Here is a 21618-nt window from a genome sequence, read left to right on the forward strand (position 1 = left end):
CACCTCCTCGAGCCTGGTTTGCGGAATTGCACTTGAGTGACCGATTGCATTCCAGATGGTCGTGGCTACTCACGACGAGATAACACACTGGCGCCCCCCGTCGGGTAGCCTCGGCCCACTTCCAATTCGCACATATTTCCTGAACACGGCCGAACGTTTTGCAGTATTTGCGACATTAAATCTAGAAACTCTTTTTGAGAAACATTCGCTCGTAACTCTGTCAGAATTATTCAGGAGCCCACAATGAAAGAGTTGGGCAATATATGCAAAGAATCGGGCAATATTTGCGGAGCAGAAGCGTTTCCAGGGCTACCCGACAGATGGTGCCAGTTGCTGCGTTCAATCTTCCTGCACCGGCTGCCGTATTCGATTTACGACAGCAGCCCACCTCGAAACACGACCCTTCCGCACCGTGCTACCCTCTTCCGCACAGGTGCAGGCTGGTGCAGGTAAATCGAACGAGCAAAGCCTGTTCTCCCGTCGTAAGCAGTCGCAGGCAGTTGCAACACATTCAGTTGCACTCAAATGCAAACACGTGGACCAGCCCTCACGCGCATAAGTGCTCTTCCACTCGCCTCGAACGCACGAGGCGCGCGTCCGTCCACGCGTCCTCGACCCTAATCTTGCGCCTGGGCGGCGGCGGCTGACGCTTGGTGGCGATGCCCACGAGGACCGGGTTGAGGAGCACGCCGGCCGTCTCGCTGCGGGTGCTGTAGATCTTGCACTGGGACACGGAGGCAAAGTGCCCGCATGTCTCCAGGGCCGACTTGAGGTCGCGCGTGAGCCGGCAACCGCCAAACACGCGCCGCCACAGGGGGTCCAGGACCAACTGGACGTAGCGCCGCCAGTCCCGGGCGTCATGTCGCATGTGCTCCACGTAGAAGAACTTGCCACCCTGTGCAAGTGGAGTCGCGGTTAACAACGGCCGTCCCATCTACGGCAGGGACGCCAAACACCGCTTCGATGCAACTTCCCGCTAAGCCTCCACGTACGCGACCAATCTGACTCGCGTTTTCTGGCCTGTTCTTGCAGAACAGTCCGAGAGACAAAAGATGCTTGCCTCCCGGCTTCTCCTGAACAGACCAGAAGACATAAGTCAGATTTGCGGCATGGAGATTTAGCAGGAGACACAAGACCTTGTGCCTCGAGTCCAGATGCCTCAGGATTGAGTAACCTTTCATACCCAATTGTTAATTACTACCTAAGAATTCAGGAGGGCAAAAAATATTTAATTTGTTCAACCTCAAGTAACGAGATCACATATGTCAACTAAAGAGCGTCTTGTTACAGAAAATGCATTTTCCCATTAACTTTTTCAGTAAACTGTTTGTTGTAGAGTTGATTTGCTTGCCATTCGATGTTGCTATAGCGCATCCTCGTCTTTGTTCCTTCCCTAGATTTAGCAACAAATATATCCAGCTTTTCCGCGAGTTTAGTTTTTGGTGTCAGGATGTCACTGCATGGTTTTGAATCTCTTGAATTGCTGATCTCCCATCTGCAAAACAAGGAGGCAAAAAGAGGTTGGATTGTGTGCAAGGCATCCTTTTTGGGGAAGCGGGAGAACTGAGGCTCAACAATTCCCGGGGAGAAGGGCCACATCTAAAACAATTTGGGAGAGCAATGATTGCTCCAGCTGCTAGGCAAACTTTATCTTGATGGAAGATAACACTAAAGGTTTTTCCCCACAAAGCTGCCCCCACTATTTTTTAGTCAGACAACCTTAGAAAACAGCAGAACTCATTTTAGCGTACCGTGTTTAAGTACAGCAACAAAGACGAATAAAAATTTTGAAAAACTTGCGGTAAAGAAAACGGGCAAGAAAAATTACCACACCGCACCCAAGAATAACAAAAAAAACAACCAGGAAATGCTCTTATTGTTATAACGCTTGGCTCATCTTTTAACTCCTTCCAGCGACGCTATTGTTTCAGACTTGGATAGTATGCAGTGCAGCAAGATAACTCGGCCTTGCCACTATATCTTATGAGGAAACAGTACACTTCAAAACGGCTGATATGAGAGGGGTGCACCCGTATAGCTCTGCAATGTGCGTGTTGTCAGATATACTAGCAAACAAAAGAAACTGTGACCATCCCCGCAAGAAAGGAAAACAGAGAGATGCGTAGCCCTCCATGAACAGGTAAGCTAAGTATGTTGGTGCTTGTCTGTCAGAGTCCTGTCATCCTTGTGGTGCCATATGGAAGCATGAAAACTGTTTACGGTGATTTGAAATCCAATATTCGCACACAGAACATGCTGTACCTAAAATAGGGTGGTTGTGTAATCTCAGACTTCTAGAAAGAAGTCTGTCTCTTGCTTGCACACAACAATTTGATTGACCATGTTAAGAGGTCAATCGACTGTCACCTTTCGCATCGACACAAAACATCCCTCTACAAGATGCACAGCAAGAGTACTAGGTAGGCATTCAAGTCAACAAAACACTACATCCTAGTGCATCACATCAGCTAGACCTTATTCACTTTCTGGCTTTGTCTTCACCTTTTTAAGTCAAACCCAAGTATGAAGTCTGCAAGCAGAATCTCAAGGCTTCAAGAGGCACATCCACTGCTCGAACGTGTGTAGATCGTCATATCTTGTATTCTTTTCGTGAACACCTCCTGCGTGTACCTCGTGCATGTTCCCCCCCTCCACCCTATAGTTTGTTCCAGGCAAAGAAGCCCCTCCCACAAGGCTCTCTGTTCACCATGATTGGTGGTTTTCTCCTTTCCAGTGTTCACTCTGTTAAAGTTGAAAGAAAGGAGGGCTTTGTAGGGGGAGCTTCTCCTGCCATATTCTAAACCTGCAACAAACTATCATGCCTAAGAACTTCCATAAGCCGAGAAGATTTGCCGTACATGAGGTGTCAGAGGATCCAAGGGCCGCCGATGGGTCCCCGCCTCAACAGACAAACGCACCACGGTCCGAGGTGACACCGCGACTTCTAGGAAGGCAACAAGTAGCGACTCACGGGCACCAGTACCCTGGCGATCTCCTTGAGGGCCAGGTTGACGTCGTCGACACCGCACAGAACGTGAGTGGTCACCACGACGTCCACGTGACCGGTCGGGACGTCGGCTAGCGAATCGCCGCTCCGCACCAGGAATGTCTCCAGGAGCACGTGAAGTTGTGCTACATTCTTGCGCAGGTACGACTCGACGAAGGGGTTAGAGTCCACGGCGATAACATGGCAGTTCTTCGGATAGAAGACCAAATTGTGGCCCGCGCCGCCACCGATCTCGAGCACGCGGATGAGCCCGAGGTTTCTGAGGTTTGCGTCCCGAGACACGACGTGCTTCATCTTGTCGAAGAGGATCTCCTTGGCCTCGAGCATCGCGCCCGTCTCGCGCGACTGCGCGAAGTTGGACAGCCACGCCCGCAGCTTGAGCCGCCGCGTCGTGTGGTCCCGCAGGGCGTACTTGAGACAGACAGCCAAGATCAGGGTTGGAATGACGAAGTTGTGGAGGAACGTTGCGACCGCATAGTCCAGCCATGCCATTAAAGATTTAAAAAAAAAAGGAAAATATTAGAAAAAAATTAAACTAAATTTCTGGGTCAGCGGGTCACACGGAAAATGAGCTTGGAGGTCCTGGGCACTGTGGTCCTGGGATGGTGAGCTTTATGCGTACGCACAGCTCGGATCTTTCGTGTCCATCTCTGGAAGGTATTTGGGTTACTTCGATAACAAATTATCTTGAGACTTCTTTAAAAAGGGACTTTCATCCCCGTTTATCGCGCAGGTTTATCCTCCGAATCGTCCGCATATCGGTTGTTGCCAGGTGTCTTGCACCGCGTCTTGGAGAAACAGGAGAAACCTGGGAGAAAACAGCGAAACCGAAACTGATAAAAGCTAAACTAGGTCAGATATCAGTTCTTAGTTTTTGAGTGTTTGGATCAAGAGGTTTAAATTTTGATCATAATCTAATAAATAAAGACGCAGGGATGTTATTTTATTCATAATACTACCATACATGTAAATATTTCTTGTATTTATTTATCTAAGCATTTCAAATTGTATACGTGTATGTATAAATATACATTTAACATAAAATACTCAACAAAAATAATTTAAGTTGTCATATCTATAAGAACTAAGGTAGTTAAAATATTATAAAGTTCAATTATTATTATTCTTTAAGTGGTTGATCAAGATGGCGTCACTCACTGTTCACTTTATCGCTTGCGGCCATACTTTCTAGTACGTCTACAGCTGCGAGTACGCCCTGGCTCAAAAATGGCGCTTCCCATGCGAAAGGTCGTGGTCCGCTTAGGTAAGTAATGAAATGACTGGCTCATTTAATACTTGAGTGGTTGCTTCATTTTCTCTCCTTCTAGTGAGGACTAGATCCCACAGAGAACTCAAATTTTGAGCCACGCATTTTGTGGGACTTTTCTGCTCGTGGTGTTAAGCTGATTGTCACGCTTTCTTCTGTTCGCAGGACGTTGCAGTTCTTTTGTCACGCAAATCGTTCGAAGCCAGCACCCCACAACGGAGCGATGCCTCGCGCAACAGGCCATGCCTCAGGAAAAAGTGGAAGGTTGATATTTCCCACCATATTGCCTCCTTTCCAAAAGCTTTAGACCAACCAACATGCCTCGGCGAACGCCCGGAAGACGTTCTAATGTCCGGCAGGTATCGCGCGTACGTCCATCGGTGCAGAGCCGTATATTAGGACAGTCTGGCCAGTAGGCGTGGCGACGAAGGTGCTGGTGGGGAGAAAAGTTAGGAAAGGGTGGAGGGGGAGAGAGAAAGAGCGAGCGCCGAAGGAGCGAGGGAGGAAGGAGAGAGCAAAGAGCAAACGACCGCCATTTTGGCGCAACACGCTTTCGGCGCACAGCCAGGCTCACGCAGCTGTAGCCTTGGCCATTGAAACGCGCTCGAGGAGCAAGGGAGCGAGGAGGAAGAAAAGAGGAGAGAGAAGAAGAGAGGGTGCGCCACGGTAGAAGGTGGACGGAAGGAAAGAGTTTTGTAGGGGCCAACTTAATATATGCACCACGCCTGCCGCTAGGGGCGCGAGTAGTCGGAGGAATGCAGAATATGGGCGGATAGACTTATACAGCTGGCTCCTTTGAATGGGGCGTTTAGTCGCGCCACCTGGTGGCCAGTGTTTTATGGCGAACGAGCGGTTCTGGTGGTTTGCGGCGCCTTTGCGCTCGACCGCTTCCCTTTCTCCACTTTTTTTTGTATCCCAATATATATATATATATATATATGCAATTCTTTTTTGTGCATAAAAAAACAGAAGCAGGTTTTTTTCACGTGTATTTCATTTTTTTTTTATTTTTTCGTAAACATGGAAACACAGAAATTATTACACTGATTTATATAGCACAATATTCCACCCTTTCAAATATATCTTAAAAAAAACATGAAGGGGTTAATAAGGCGGTGCATTTGTTTGCAAATGTTAAAACTGCCAACTTGATTAAAAGTTACATACAAGGACGACACTTTTTGCTAACCAAAAATGAGCTTTCTTTTTTTTGCTGCCGTTGAAAAAAGGGACCATTCTACTCAAACATGTCTTATCAAAGAAAAAAAAAACGCCAAGGAAGAAAAGCTGAAATCAGTCTTATCCCAAGCTCTAGGTTAAGGCACGGCGTTGTTTTTTAAGCACTTCTTGTTTATAAATGCGTCCGCCGAAAAATGAGCTAAACAGAGATAGCGCTGTTTCATTCTCTTGTGATCTTTTAGCAGATTGGTGTACGATGCCCACCTCTCGTGCCTTAAATTAATATTAATAACGTATACTAAGAATTTACGTTCACCAGACTTCGCAGTAGCAAAGTGGAAATCGTCCGAACTGAAACCATACCTGTGATCTGTTGCGAACAGCATCAGAGAAACATTTGGCGTCTTATTAGAATTGCCGCACCATCTCGCAGAGCAGTACTTTCCAGGCAAGATTCACACTTCGTCTGTGACCAGACGCGAAACCGCGACTTTCTTCACACAAACCAAAACTAGCCGACCGACACTGCCGACCCGTCTCTGCCGTCACCGTACAACCAGTAGAACTCCGGCGATTTCGGCCCCATCCGAAACTGACGAGTCAGTGACCGTTGCTCCCTGCCGACCCGTCGGGTTTTGCTGTCACCGCCGTCACCGTACAAAAAGCACAACACCGGCGAGTCCAGCGCATCCAAAACCGACGAAACAAGGACCGTTGCTCCCTGCCGACCCGTCTTTGCCGTCACCGTACAACCAGCAGAGATCCTTCGAGTCCGGCGCATTCAAAACTGACGAGACAATGACCGTTGCTCCCCACGCGACAACAAAACGCCACAGCGCCACCGACGCCACGGCGTTTGTAGGGGTGTTGTTCCCATAATCATATGCACGACGGTGCTGGCCTCTACGGTATTTCTCCGAACGCAGGGAGCTGCGTTCGCCTGGCACAGCACTGTTGAGGCTGTGCGTCGTCTGCTACAAGCTGACTTCTTTTTCGCCTAAATGAAAGTTTGTGGCAATGTTACTAAAACATTCAGTTGGGAAAACCACCCGTGAAACCCAGACCGCTCGCATCCACTGAGACCAAGCTAAATACGAGAACAGCGCCCCCCTTTAGCGACGTGTCAAAACATGAAAGTTGATTTATGTAGCTACTGTTAAATGTCACTGCGAGACGCTGCCACCGGCCTTTGCGCGACTCGACCTGAACCAATACGTACAGTCGTGCAGTTCCCGAAGTGGCCACTGCGGGAGAAATGGCGGCGTTGCCATCGCCACTAGTTCGGTCAGTTTGGTTCTCGCAAATGGATCAGAGCCACTTTTTCAAAGCAGGCTGTATGGCAGTTTCCCAACAGTTGTTTTCGTAACGTTAGTTTGCAATCAGACATTGACAGAACTTCATTCGTTAGCTTTGTAACCCACCGAGGAATAACACTATATCATTTTCTTGCCAGAGCCAGCGAAATAAAAGGAAAGGAGCAAATTTGGATGTCGATCCCATGCATTCCACCGGGCAAATGAATGAAAATGGCAGCCCTCTCAGTTCAACTGGGAGCAGTTCGGAGTTTATGCGCATTCGCTCGCACCTCTCACTCTGCCCCGCGGGCTGATTGGCCAAACTCTCCCAATATACAGCTCTGCATCGGTGGCCGTAGGCTGAGAAGAAGGAACGTTCTGGCATTGCCATCTTTCCCTATTTCGTCGCCAGTGTCCCGCGGTCCCACCGTGATAGTTCCTCTGTATAGCCTTCCTTTTTTTTTAATGTTATACAAGTATTAGTACAATTAATATAAGCATGAACACCTCTCCACGGGCTCGCGGACAAATGAGTGTCCCCTATCGATTGCTCCAAAATATATGAAGGCACTTTTCAGACAAGACATGTCTCCAGCGATGGTTGCACCGCTCTGCACTTCCAGGTTGTCTTCTATACATGTTTGCAAGTGCAGCCTCGGGTGCCGCCATCTTGCTCGGTTGGGGTGCGTCACCCAAACCCAAACTGAGTAGGATGGTGGCGCCCTAAGGCCGTACATGCAAACGTGTGTACCTCGTTCACCCCTAAGTTGAGATTACGGTGGAAGCTACGTTCTCGTTGGACCAGTCGGACGCCTTCCTTTCCTCTCTCTCGCCACGTCATCACGCCCCTGCACATATTCATGTGCAGAGAGCCAGCTCAGGTGAGGTGATGAAGGGAGGCAGCTGATTGGTCCTGTGGGCATCTAGCTGCCACTTCAGTCTCAGCTCGGGGGTGAACGGAGTACAGTGAAGAACGGTCGGCGGAACCACGAAACTGTTGACCAATGACCAAGCGCACTTTTTGCTAGCAATGCGCGCTAGCAAAAATAGCTTATATAAATATTTTTGTAGGGTAACTTTTTCATTAGAATGTATTAGTAGTACATGTTCTTGCGACTCCGATAACAATGCCCGATACTTCGCCGACGTCTTCGCGCAAGCGTCATATTGTTATCGAAGGTATCGGTGCAAGCGTAGGCGATCTCCCTGGAGCCGTAAAACCGACACGACACAACATGAATCAATCGCAAACCTGCCCGCAGCGAGTGCGGCGTTGCTCCCAGTTTGTGGATCGACTATCATGCGATAACCGATCCACCACTTTCACTGGTTTATGAATAATCCACGCAAGGGAAGTAGGTCGCGAAAGGAATATTACAATTGCTTGCCCCGTGGCGCGCGCCACGTTAACGAGTTCATGCAGGCGACCCGGAGGTGAAGGGCAGCACAACGAGTGCAAGAGTCTACCTGTCTCGACCTCACTTCCATCTAAGCTTTACGGGGCATTTCTCAGGGGGACACCGAGAGTACCGCTGGTTATGCGGAGTTGTGTTCACACTCCTACTCATTGTGGTAGTGCCTAGTGAATTAGGAAAGTGGGTTTGATTTATTTTGACCCACGAAGTAGGGTCTCTTGTCCAGCAGCCAAATTTCAGGCAACACCGACTCCAATTATTTCTTTGATAGTCACTGACAACTAAAGCGCGGGGCGAGCCTTGAGTATTTCTTGTCGGCTTTAGTCGATAAGAATGCCCAAGAAAGAATATTGAAGCAAGAAGCGCGAGCTCAGTAAGCCACACCCTTCGTTTCTTTAGCCGCGAGTGACTGGAGCTGCTGCTTTTCGTGTTTTATTAATGTGTTGGCAATAAAACAACATGTTTGTAAGGGGCCTACATATTACGCCGTTTCAGTCGTAAAGAAGGAAAGCAATAGTCAAAAGCAGAATGCATATTTTGAACCAAGAGTGCACTTGTATCAGTTAATATTTGTTCAGCGGGATTCAGCGTTGACACCAATGCCATTAGCAATGCTAATTTGTCCCATGGTAACAGTTGCAAACAAGTGTTGCACCAATAAACGTCGAGGGCTTAAGACCAATAAACTCCCGGAGGTAGTCGCTGGGGAAGTCCAGTCCTATCTATCAAGCTATTCCGCAGCTGCGTGGGGGAAAGTTGTAAAGGGTGCGAAATAGAAGCTTCAGCTGCCCACCCCTCTTTCCCCTTTTTGGAAATCTCTATGGTTCATAGCTTTTGCAGTTACAAAAACACAACCCTTCCTTCCTTTGAAGGGAAGCTGAAGCTGTTTTGTATTTGATAAAACACTTAAATCATCTTCATTTGACCTCCAGGATCTTGAATATTTATATTATTTTTAATTTGGTGCATGGAGGCTGGAGAAAATCATTTTCGAGGTACCGCTGAAGGCCCTCCTTTTCGGAGCGCGACGTCACAAGAGACGTTTTCGGAATCTCCGCTTTCGCGCATCTTCAGTGCCTATGAAAACTATGCATGCGCACTCTTGCTATTTTTAAAAAGTGCAGAAAAAGACGTCGTGACTGGTGCCAGTGCGGGGAAATATACCTGGCAAACTCGCAATTGCAAGTGCGGTCCTCGAGCGACACGTGCTTGGCGGCCGAAAGATCCTCTTATGATGTCACGACTGGTCGGAGCTTTTTCGTGTTTTCTCGCGTTTAGTTTCATCTTCGGGGTAAGTTAACATGATATTCAGATTCACGGAATAAAGCTACGCTGGAATCAACCTCTATCCCATTTTTTAAAAGAAGTGTTTCAGCTTCTCTTTAAGAAGCAGAAATAGTATGGCCCAAACTGAAAGTTTAAAACAGTGGCTTCTGTTGGGACCCGAAAGTACTATGATCCGAGATTTGAAAGAAAAGTGGGCTGGCATTTTCTCAGGTCCATTGATCCTGTGCGCTGATTAAACATATCTGTAAAATACCGTCTTTTCTTTTTTGCCTTTTTTTTTGGGGGGGGGGGGGGGGGGGGAAGGGGGGGGGGTGGTTACCATGAAATTGGACTTTATCAGATAAATCCGAATTTACGAAAATTGTACCAGCAAATTTTTTCTGTCTTTTTTTTTTTAATTTATTTTATTTGTAAACACTCAACCCTAGTTATAAGCCAGTGATTAGTCGGGCTAAATATTCTTCATGAAACAGCCCCAGAGGCCCTTTTGCACACTTGCATTTGCTTACGATCGAGCTCTTGTGATCTATCACGATGATAGATCATGCTTGCACTATCTATAAGAGGACCCTGAATTCTGGAATCACATTTTACTAGAGCGAAGGTTTTGGTAGGGTTTGTGAGATCAAATGTAAGTACTATCTTTGAGAACTGGTCAGTTATGATGCCAAGAAAGAAACAATGTTGTGCAAATAATATAGAAAATGTGCGGAGATGCCCAGTGTTCCACGGTTGGCCGATAGATGGGGCCAGTGTCTAATCTCGTCATAAGAGATCACAAGAAATCGAACATAAGCAAAAGCAAATGCGTGAATGGGCCTTAAGCTGTTGCAAGGGCGTAAACCAATCTTAAGTCGACGAGGCAGCGTTAACCGTAAACCTGATTGCCAATCGTCTTGTTTGTCCGTCTGCCCGTCTCGGAAGAGCCCTCAAAGCCCAGGACGCTGTCGCCACTGGAGCACGCCGACTACTTTGGCGTCAGTAAGCTCATCTCGGTGAGGGAGCTCTTTGAGGCCCGTGCGCACCTGGGCCACAAGGAGGGGCTTCTGAACGACCTGATGAAGCCGTACATCTTCGGTTCCCGCCTGGGACATCACATCATCGACCTGGACCAGACGGTGCCCCACCTGTTCAGGGCACTCAACTTCGCAGCACACATCGCCTACCGGGACGGCATCATCCTCTTCGTCACGCGGAATCAGCAGGTGCGTCACCCCACGTGAGCGGGTTTATTCCCATTTCGAGCTTCTGCGAGCACTTCTAGTCGACAAAGAGACCGAAAGAAGAAACAAAATGGGAAAATAGAATTTGCTTGACCATTAACATCTCCAGCGCTCGACACAGAGGCCAAAGATGCAGAGTCACTGGGCTGTGGTTGCTGGCATCTGATATTCTGTGGGGGACACCTGTTACTCGTGCTCAAAAGTGTGGAACGAAGTATAGTTGCTTCCCTTAGCGATTTGTAATTGATCCTGTCTGCGGGAGCCGTGCCCGTGCAGAATAAATACCACCAAACGCAGATCTGTTCGGAGAAAGGTAGACTCCAAACTGTGTCACAGATAACACGGTCGAGCGACCGCCACGGTCGCAGTATGGTGCCTGGAACACGTCTTCGACTGGTGTGTTTGGCACCCCGCATCAGCCATGCATCGCAGCAGCCGGCATGCCGCGTCGCTGGATGTTGCGATCCAGGCAATTGGTTGTAGAAGTCGCAGCAAAAAAGACGAGCGAACGCAAGCGTCGCGCCATGCCAACTCGTTGCTACAGATGCTTCCGTGGACTGTCAAGCTGTAGGGCGAGCTGTAGCCAAACAAACTGCTGCCTTGTCCTCCTTTACGGCTGTGCCGCAATCATAGCAGGCAATAACACGACACTTTAACGACGTCGTCAGGCTGAAATCAAGGAACCACATTAGAAAACGCGGTAAACACACCAGTCGTACACTAGCTCCAGGCCCAAGGTCGGAGGAAGCGTAAAGCCGCAATCGCGGTGCTAATACATCATACAAAAGGCAGTCCCAAGACAGTGTGTGAGGTGTGTTTTTCTTGTATGATGGTCACATTGGTCGTACAAAAATTGTTTGACAACCAATGAAATTCATTTGATGGGAATGCGTTAGCATTGGTTCTTTGTCACTCCTTTCCATTCGTTTAGGACCCCATACGTTTATCACCGCTTTCCTGTCGTTTATTAATGCCTTTCCTCTTCGGTTTCTGCTGTACACTTCTGTCGCCTTGCCTCGCGGCAGCAGCCAAACGACGCTTACGCTCTTCCCGGCTTGGCCTTTTGTTGCCGACGCATGGCCTCGGCTTTCTTTCGTCATCGCAGTTGGATACGGTCAGCCATATCACTCGAGCAAAGAACCACATCTATCGCCGGAGTGGCAACTGAGCTGGGGTGCATTCCAAAGCGGCGTGGCACTTGCTCGTCTCTGGCTCCGCGCCAGCTGTGCGACACTCACATTGGTCTGAAGCACTGACGTCAGTATACGTCACCCTCTCCCTCTCTCCCCGCCGCCGACACAATATCTCCTGACCACCCCACTCTCCTCGCTACGTCATGCATGGCACTGACACACTGACTGACACCGGCAGGTTTTTGTGAAAACAAGCGTCCTAATGCTAACGCGTTAAATCTGTCTGCAGACAGGCTTGAAGCATCCTTACGTATGAAGCAAACATGCTTTGAACTCGCTACAGGTGTGTCTGCAGGTAATTATTTCCTCATGTCTGCAGGAAACATTGTGTGTTGTGTGTGATGTACGGGCACCGAGACTGCGGCTATAGAGTATGCGGTAAACACACACGTCGTTGATTAGCTCTAGTTTGCACAGTCGGCGGGAGCGTAAAAAGCCGTCGGCTGAAGCTCTCCGCGGCTCGCAGACGTCACACATGGTGGAGGAGGCGGCCAAGGCGTGCGGGGAGTTTGCGCACACCCGCTGGTGGCGCCCGGGCCTGTTCCCCAACTCGGAGCGCCAGTTTGGCACCGTCACCCGGCTTCCCGACCTGGTGGTGCTGCTCTCCACCCTCGACACGGTGTTCGAGGAGCACCTGGCCGTGCGGGAGTGCGCCCGCATGCTCATCCCGACGGCGGCCGTGGTGGACACCAACTGCAACCCCAGCCTGGTGACCTATCCCGTGCCAGGCAACGACGACACGCCGTCGGCAGTGGAGCTCTACTGCCGGCTCTTCAAGGAGGCCATTTTACGTGGGAAGGCCAGGAGGGCCGAGGATGCGAGAGCGGCCGCAGACACGGAGGGCGCATCTTCGTTTCCCGCGGCGTCTGACAACCGACAGGCGGAAGGTGAAGAAACAAGGGACCGAGCCGAGTAGGACTGTTGCAGGTTGTTCAAGGCGTGTGCTTGTCACGCGACGGACATTGCCTATGGCTGTAGTCACTGGCACGATTAGGGCATGTTCACACTCTTGCAATTGCTTATGACCGAGTGCCTTAAATACCTCTTGGGATCTCTTGTAACGAGAGACACAATGGTGCCATCTATCGGGTAGTTGTTGAACACTCGGCAGTTTCCGCATATTTCCTGTTCTTTTCGCGCATCATTCTCGCTTTCTTGACTCAAAGAACTTGTGACATTAAAAGTGACCATATCTTATTGATAGTGTGTACATTTGATTTTGTAAATACCGCAGAACCTCTGTTCTAGTAAAATGCATTTCCAGGGCAACCTCGTAGATGGTGCCAGCGTGGTGCCAGTGTGTTCTCTCATCGTAAGAAATCACAAGAGCTCGGTCCTAAGCAAATGCATGTCTGTGAATGGGCCCCAAGGTGTGTGCTTGTTGCGCGAGATGGGCGTCACAGATAGTTATGGTCGCTGACAAGATGAGAATGTCAGGGAGGAGTTTTAGTTGTCCCGCCTCCAGCGCGAGCGTCCTACCTTCGATAACACTCTGGCATCCTGTGAGCCTGGAGCATCCATCGCATCCTGGAAGCCGGGTGTCTAAAAGGGACACCCCGACACTCTCAGCTTCTCAGTGACCATAGCCATACAGAAATATGAAGCCAGGGGGAGTCCAGCTAGTAGTCATGCTATAGGGATCGTTTTGGCATATGGTGCCGCCCTAGCTCTGGGCCTAATCAGGGCTAACACAACATTCACAGCCTTCCTTTCTGGTGAAGAACTCCCAGTTCAGCCTCCGTTGGCAAGGATGTCGGGGGCATCCAGGGTATATAAAGCGTTATTATCGTTACTATGTATTGTGTTCTGTTCCATCGTGAGAGCATGGCAGGTTACCAGCTTTCTAAGGAGTGCTGCGTGCATTGTGCAAGCAGTCATTCAGTCAAAAGCGCCTTCTATACTTCGTTTCAGCTTCGGTCCAGACGCAGCCAAAGCTACAAGCGCGAGCTCCGGGCTTTCAGCATCCCTGCCAAGCACGCGCGCTCGTGCAGTGCAAGCACTGTTCTGGGCCACATGCTCGCGCTTATAGCATCGGCTGCGTCTGGACCGAAGCTGAAACGAAGTATAGTTGTGTGCTCTTATTACCATAGAAACAAGGTATAGGGATCAGGCATGTAGCCAGAGGGGGGGGGGGGGGGGGGGGGGGGGGGAGGAGGAGGAGGGCATATGGGGCCTGCCCCCCCCCCCCCCCAACCCGATATCTTCCATTTTGCTGGGGCTTCCTCTCCCCCCTCCCCCTCATACAACATTTTGTCATGGGTGGGTCCCCCCCCCCCCCCCCCCCCCCCCCCCCCCTGAAACAAAATCCTGTCTACGTGCCCAATAGGTATGCTGCAGTCTCTAACAAGCTGAGAAGTGCAGAGTGTGGACAGTATTGGGTCTGCCTCCCACCTTGTTCATGTTGCCAAGGTTGGCAGTACTGGCTGGCATTTTCATACCCAAAGCGCTGACCAAGTCGACTTGTCAGTGACAGTGTGGCCCCGCTACAGTATGTTTGCAACAAGATTTGGACAGTGTAACTGAGCAAATAAAATCCAAACCCACATTTCTGCTCTTGATCCTTTGCTGAAAGCAACTAGTGGTCTCCTTAATATTGGCTGTTCACACATGCAGCGGAGCGCTACAAGCATAGCGCTTACCTCGCGCTAAGCGCGTGCTGACGGGAGCGTTCACCAGCTTTGTATCGCACCGTCAAAACTGTTGGTCATGGCAGACGATAAGTAGCTGACGGCACGTGAGAAGCGCTACATCAGCGCTCCGCTGCATGTGAGAACCGGCCTTTATGCGACCCAAATCGTCGCTGCGGTCAGCCTTCCACAATTGACCGAAAGCTCACTATGACTTCCCTAGTAGGATTTGTCCTGCCTTCATTGCCAGAAATAAGGGTAATGTCAGAATGTCAACTTTGGTGGTGTTACTATTGAGCGCTGCTAATAAGCTGCTGTTGAATAGAACACATTTGTTTGAAAGCTTTTGACCACCACCACTTGTGTTCAAATTGCGGCGGAGGTGCCCTCTATTGGACGGAAGCTTCGTTGCATCCCCTTCTGGTCCAGGTGGCATCTGTCAAATTTCCCGTACCCTTCGGTGTAAATGACACATGACAACAACATTAACCTATTGCATAGAAGGAGTTGCATGACTGAGCTTCCGCCTGGACATCAAAAGACTCTCGATAGTCATTAATCCTCAATCCTATTCTGGGGCTTGCAAGATGACCTTCGTTGGTTTCACACATAAATCCCCAAAAGGTATACCAGTGCCACTTGGTGCTAAGCAGAGTAAAAGAACCTGCTTTCACCTTTAACTTTTTTTAGAATGTATTGTTTTGTTGTTAATTTTTGCGTAAATATATCTTGGGCAAACAACATAGACTTATCTTGTCTGTAGGGGCTGCATCCTTCCATGCCACCTCTCCCCAACATGAACTAAGTGGCCTTTCCTTTTTTTTAACAGTATAAAACATCTTTAATTTAAAAAGAAACCAGTTGAGCAACAAAATGTGTGAGGACTACAACAGTGACACGACCTCCCCGTTGTCCGAACTTTGGTCTGCTTCTCGGTGAACCAGCACCACTTCCCTGTCCTTTGCCGCAAGCTGGGCCATCATTTCAACTGCCTTGGCGTGAAGAGCGGCAAGCGTGGGCGGGTTCGTGGAATGGAGAGCCACCAAAAGATCAAACAGATCGGACGAGTAGGTCACGGGACCCTCGGGGACGAGCGGGTCAAAGCCGTCGAAGAACGGCATCTTACCGCTTATTCCACCACCGTTCGCGATACCCACGCTCGGTCTGCGGTCTACGAGGGCGATGCTGGCGAGCTTGGTGAGCACAAACCCGAGGCACACAACCGACGTGCTCGACGGCGAGTTGGCCTGAATCTCGTAGTGGCCGCCGACGCTGATCTTGTCGCCGAGGAAGATGGACTGTACCCTGTTCCTGAAGGAGAAGGAGTCCACCCAGGACTTCCAAGTAAGCTTGTTGTCCAGGAGCAGCCTGTCCTGTACTATGTAGACGTTCTTGAGGTCGAACCGTCCGAAAGACAGTCCCTGGCCCTCGACGTACATAATGACCGAGGACAGCTGCCGCGCGACCTTCCACAGGAAGTACTCAGGAAAGCAGAGGCCATGCGACACCAGGAAGATCTCTAGCCTCTTGAGCGTCGCTTCGGGGGTGTCCATAATGAGGAAGAGGTTGGCGGTTTGGGCGTCCTGCGCCAGCGCGTAGACGCACATAAGGTTCGGATGCGCGAGCTGGACCCACCGCCAGAAGCCGATGGACAAGCGCGACGAGTCCGAGGTGCCGACGTGGGCGGCCATGTACTCGCAGCCGTCGAGCGGACACGTCACGCGGTACGTGAGCGCCCTGTGGTACATGTTGAAGTCGAAGATGTCCCGGAATGGCGCGCACTCGACCTCCACGAAGTCTTCGGTCTCCAGAGACGTAAGCTGCCTGCGGATGAAGGGCGGTAGCGACGGCAGGGCACGTCCCTTGAGACCTCGCAACGTGACTTGGCGGATGACGGCGCGGTGGCAGAGATCCTGCAGGGTCCTGGGCGTCTTGCGCGGTGGCGGCGGCTTGGTCTTGGGGAACGGGTTGTACATATGCCGTCCCTGACCGAAGCCGTGGACCAGCAGATCCATGGTGGCGGCGCCTCCACGGTGCCGCCAACGGCTGTGGCCGTTGCAGCAGCCGTGCCGATCTGCCGGGCAGGATTGCTCTGGGCGCGCGTGAGGACTTGGCACGTGGCCTGCGGGAGCGTCTCGTGATCGCGCTTCTGGACCCGTATTTATAGACTCCGCGGAAATTGCCCTCCGCAACGTAGGGCTCCCACGTCTGTCTGTGTGTCTGCCTTGGCCCTGACTGGCGCGACGCTGATTTTTTAAGCCCTGGGCCTCGAGATCCTGGCGTCATATGGAAATGGTGCAACCTTGTGTTGGTTTTGGGGAGAGAAAGCTGTTTGCAAACATCGGAAACTGTCAGCAGAAAGCGTCGCGTGGTGGATAGTCCGTAGCTTTTATTCGGACCTTAGCCGAGAAGTTGTTGTCCGGGAGCTGTCACAAAAGGCGGGGACATCTTTGATGAGGCGACGGTACGTGTCTTATTTATTTATTTATTTAACTTTGCACATTCAGGTTGCGAGAGGATTTTTGCTTGAGCAGAGCACTTTGAAGTAGCGACTTGACGCTTGCAAAAGCAACTGTGTCGTTTGCTAGCTGTTGATTTAACCCAAATGCGCACTGCCTCCAATTTTTTTTTTTCGTTCTTTTTTTTTTTCTTTTTTTGAGGATGGATATTTTGGAAAAAGGTTGAGTTCAAGATTGCGCTTCCACGGAGAAGATTTACTAAGGACAATTAACGACGAAGTAGTGTTCCCCTGGCTGCTATTGCTGCCTAAACAAAACAAAAACAAAACAACAAAAATGTTCTGACGAAAGGGGAAAAAATAAACGAAGGATAAAGCACGAGTGCCTTGGACCCAAAATAAATCGATGCACGTGATATGCGCTCCACGTGACACAGGGCATGCGAAGGTAATACATGAAAATGTCTCACTGTAACTAGAGCCAGGCGTCGCCATCTTGGTGTTTTGGTGCAGAGCAGACGCAACTGCCGATCGTCATTATTCAAAAGTGCGACTTCCTCATCATCAGATCCAGTGTTAGGAAGCTCATGGAATATTGCTTTGCTGTGTCGCAAACTGTTTAAGCATTAATAAAAAAAGTCTTTTTTTGTTTTTGTTTTTTGCGATTTCAGATAAATTTTTAGATAGCTGACAACCATGCTTTTAAGCCCCAAGATGGGTAAGTGTCGTTACTCTGAAGCGTATCTTATCTAGTGGCTCTAGCTGTAACTCATGCACACGACGTGTTTAGGGATGTAGCATACCTTTAGGTAAGCGCATTGATATTGAGGTAAAAGTAAACAAAAATAATGAGGGATATATTAAGCAGGACAACATATCCTTCACCACACGAAGTTTCAATGCCGGCAAATCATCCAGCTGCCAAGTCTGTGGGAAGGAAAGGGAGGGGGGGTTAACACCGGCCATACGCCCGCTGAACCAATCATTGCACTGCCCCCCCCCCCCCTCTTTTTTTTTTTTCTCCACGTGCCTGCACTGCATACTACACCACAATGCACTCAGCACACCCAGCGTTGCAAACTGACAGACTAAGTCAGGGGTCTCAAACATGCGGCCCGCAAGCGCCCCGCGGCCACGAGCTCCGGTTCCCATGCCTTGACGGCACATGCGCTATAAATAATCGTTTTGCGTGTGTGAGGGAAAGGTGGGGGGGTCAGCGTATCAGGTGTTATTACTATTAGGCTAGGAAGGCGAGTCTTCGCTCAAGGGGGCACTTCGACTACACGAACTCTTACTCAGCAGAATCAACTGCTAAAAAAAAACGCCATGAGCTCGGGCTTCTACACCTGTCAGACAATGCTGTTAAAATACAAGTATTTTCTCATGATGCTGCTGTAAAAAGCGTCAGGAAAGTAAAAACTGTTGTATGAAGAGATATATTTTCTGTGCCTGTTGAGTCTAGTGAATTGTGCCACAGGTCAACGACGGTGTGCTTGTTCTCATTCCATTAGAAACTGCCAGTACGTTTGTGTGGTGGTGTTTCAAATCTTTTCATAACGTCAGGTGAGGGCCCAAAGTAGTCAGATATGCAAATGCAAATAAAAATAACAAAACAATGAGTTTACAAAAAAAAAGAAACAGAAAGCGCACAAGGTCTTTTGTACAGAAACAGCACTGCTGCTTGTTTAGCTTATTTTTATGCAAAGCATGCCCCCCCCCCCCCTCCCTCCCCCTTTGTTGGCCCTCGCCCTTTCGGGGTGGGCTATCTGGCCCCCCACACTCGAATGAGTTTGAGAAGTGGACGACACATGCAGTGTCGTTGTCCTTTCTGCCACTCAGACTGCCAGTTTTACACGATGCAGAAATAGCGCACAAACGGACAAAACGGAAGGCAGAAGACAGACAACCATTTGTGTGTGTTCCGTTCCTGTCCCTGTCCTCGTCTTTCTGTGCGCTATTTTTTCATCACGTTCTCGACCAGTACCAACTCGCCCAGCTCACCATCTTACTACTGTGGGTTTTACCCCACTCGCGCTTCTCATCTTTCTCATTGGCTGATCGAGCACCTTCCATGCCAAACCGATGAAAGGATGAACAGATGTCCGACTGCATCGCGGGTCAGCGTACAGACAGGAGTTTCTAAAATGGCGTCTGCTGCAGGCACGATGACAAAGTTGTCCACGGACGTGCCTCAAGCGCATTGAAAGTATGTCTGCTTCAAGCAAGCAAAAAGCGTCGAAAAAATACAGGGACACAGACGAAGGGAAACAGGACAAGGCGCACTCTCAACTGATGTTTATTGAAAATTCACACGTTATATAACCACACACACACACACAAAAAAAAAAAAGAAACCTTTCTACCCTATCTACTCAGCCCGCGTTTCAAAAATTCAAACTCATTTGTAGATAAGGATATCGATGTGTCACTTCTACAATTCTTGTCTCTGGTCCTAATTTCATACGCCTCGTGTAATTCCCGCGACACTTTATCTTTGTACCTAGCCAAAATCTTGGTGTCATTGAAGGCCGGGGTGCAAGAGCATCTATTGCAATGAATTGCAAGGTGCCCCGAAGGCGTCGGTCTTGTAGAGGCAGCGTGCTCTCGGGTGCGATCATTGACGCACCTGTCCGTCTGGCCCACGTATGTCATCCCACACGTCATGGGGACTTCATAGACTTTAATGTCTGCTTCAGTGTAGAGAATTAAAATCGATACGATTTAAATCGTCGTCAAAATCACGATCGTGAATTAAAATCAGACCCGTTTTACTACGATGATTTAAATCAAGCCTTTCCCGCAAAAATATTCACAAAGTTATTTTTTCTTTTTTCTTTTTTTTTCTTTTTTTTTTTACAGCGGAGCTGTTAAAGGGGCTCGGCCCTGCAATCATATTTTAGCGTCTACCTTTTTTGCGGTTTCCACGTCTCTTGGGGTTGGGGCAAGCCAGCGGGCACGGAGAGAGTAACTAAATATCAGTGCGTCATATTTTAACCGGACGACGCGGAAACCTCCTCCACCGACGAGGGCGACCCGCGGTACCGAAAGCGCGCAAAATGTGACGTCTTTGGTTCTGGGCTTGTCACTGGTCAAAACCGCCAAGAGCTTTTTTTTAGTCGAGATACAAAATAGAAGTGTCGCGAACCGTTTCAATTATGTATGAAAGTAGTTTTTGTTCACTATTTTAGATCAGAAAAGAAACAAATGCTGTTTAGAAAGTACGGAAACGAGAAATGACCCGTCGACCTACCGCCACCAAGCGGCGGAAAAAAACGGCGCATACTAGAAAAGGCTAGTGGGATGAGGCTACGACAAACGAGGAGAGTAGAAAGGTCCCGGATGTACGCGGCGGCGCTGCGGTCGTATACCGGCTCAAGAATCCGACCGGTTCCGAGCGTTCCGAAGGCCTTCGGCGCGGGCCCTGTTGGCGATTTGGCCATTTGGCGGTGCGTCAGCGCGAAGTGGCTCCCGTTCTGAACTGATCTTTACCCCGTGTTTGCTGTCGTTTGTGGCCAATGAAATGTTATGCCGAATTAGTGTTCAGTCGCGCTGCAAATGCAATACGAGCTGCCCTGGCCGCCCGCTTCATACAGCTTATCCAACACGTGCTTTAGTGGCGCCCTCTCGAGCCGTCGACACGGAGTGCGGCAGCCGTATGCGCTCGATGAGCTCACTACCCCTCCTCTAGTTCAAGGCCGCTCAAGGCAGGACCTACGACGTCATGAAGGAGGTTATTTTTTGCTTGTTTTTGTAATTCTAATTTGCCTATAACTTTTAAAATAAAGCGAAATTTGAGAAAAGAAAAGTTGGATTAAGTTACTACGATCAGCACGCTCAAGTTCAGTGCAAATTAAGAACCAGTCAAAAAGTCATTGCAGAACCCCTTTAAGGGCTAGTTTCCCCAGTTTCGTTTCCGTGGGCAAACAAATCTCGACACAAAACTCTGGACAGCTACCGCCATCTATTAGCGACGGCGGCAACCTTTCCAACCTTTCCACTCTGCATGGCTTGCCGACTTGCCGCGGGGCCGGCCATTGCTTGATTCCCACCATAGTACAGCTTCGCTGGTCTTCCTTCTTCACCAGAGTGGAAAGGCTGAAAGTTTTTTTTTTTTTTTTTTTCGTTTACCGTTTGTCTATCATTTGATGCTTGCGATGGGCATTTGTTTTCTGCTACATCAGATAGTCATCGAGCAAGAGAGATTTATGTAAGGCTGAATGCGAGCAAACAGAAGTCCTCTTCTGAGCAAATCAGAGCGTTGAGCTCTATTTTTACCTTCCATTCCGTTCGTGAGCTACGTAACATCCTATTGCTACAAAATCAAAACGCAAAACAAAGAAACGAAAACTGGAAAAATAATGTCATATTCTGATGAAGTCAGAACTCGAAAGAAAAATAAAATAAAGCTTTTTTTTATTTTTTAACTAACTAAAAAATCACGTTTTTGTTTTCTAGAATGGCGGAGATTACAGCAGTAAAAAGTTAATTTGACTGTAATTTACATTTACAATATTTTTTTCTTCCGCATTGTTAGCAGTGATTGGACGAATTGATCAATCAATTTGCTATGTTGAAATATACATCTGGATGATTCACTATTTTCTCGCTAATGATTTAAATTAAATCAAATAAATCTTATTTTAGTTTTTTTTATTTATTTAGGCCAT

The 21618-nt window shown here is 49.0% G+C and overlaps 3 protein-coding genes across 3 annotated transcripts; 1 reads left to right on the plus strand and 2 right to left on the minus strand.

The window, feature by feature from the left end:
* Positions 1-251: 251 nt before the first annotated feature.
* LOC8043483 (methyltransferase-like protein 7A) lies at positions 252-3725 on the minus strand. The gene is made up of 2 exons (XM_002416339.5): positions 2972-3725; positions 252-895 (listed from the first exon to the last, which is right to left on the minus strand). Exons 1-2 carry the CDS (start codon positions 3497-3499, stop codon positions 548-550), a joined length of 876 nt encoding a protein of 291 aa, XP_002416384.4. The 5' UTR covers positions 3500-3725; the 3' UTR covers positions 252-547.
* A 117-nt stretch (positions 3726-3842) lies between these two features.
* LOC121046018 (28S ribosomal protein S2, mitochondrial) lies at positions 3843-13758 on the plus strand. The gene is made up of 5 exons (XM_042288706.1): positions 3843-3859; positions 4211-4271; positions 4440-4538; positions 10375-10655; positions 12333-13758. Exons 2-5 carry the CDS (start codon positions 4235-4237, stop codon positions 12780-12782), a joined length of 867 nt encoding a protein of 288 aa, XP_042144640.1. The 5' UTR covers positions 3843-3859; positions 4211-4234; the 3' UTR covers positions 12783-13758.
* A 1619-nt stretch (positions 13759-15377) lies between these two features.
* On the minus strand, positions 15378-16508 carry LOC8043480. Its single transcript, XM_029974245.4, has one exon. The coding sequence runs from the start codon at positions 16506-16508 to the stop codon at positions 15378-15380; it is 1131 nt and encodes a 376-aa protein (XP_029830105.3).
* Positions 16509-21618: the final 5110 nt, after the last annotated feature.

This window comes from Ixodes scapularis, unplaced genomic scaffold (assembly GCF_016920785.2).
Source record: "Ixodes scapularis isolate PalLabHiFi unplaced genomic scaffold, ASM1692078v2 PGA_scaffold10__122_contigs__length_95168666, whole genome shotgun sequence".
NCBI classification, from domain to species: domain Eukaryota; kingdom Metazoa; phylum Arthropoda; class Arachnida; order Ixodida; family Ixodidae; genus Ixodes; species Ixodes scapularis.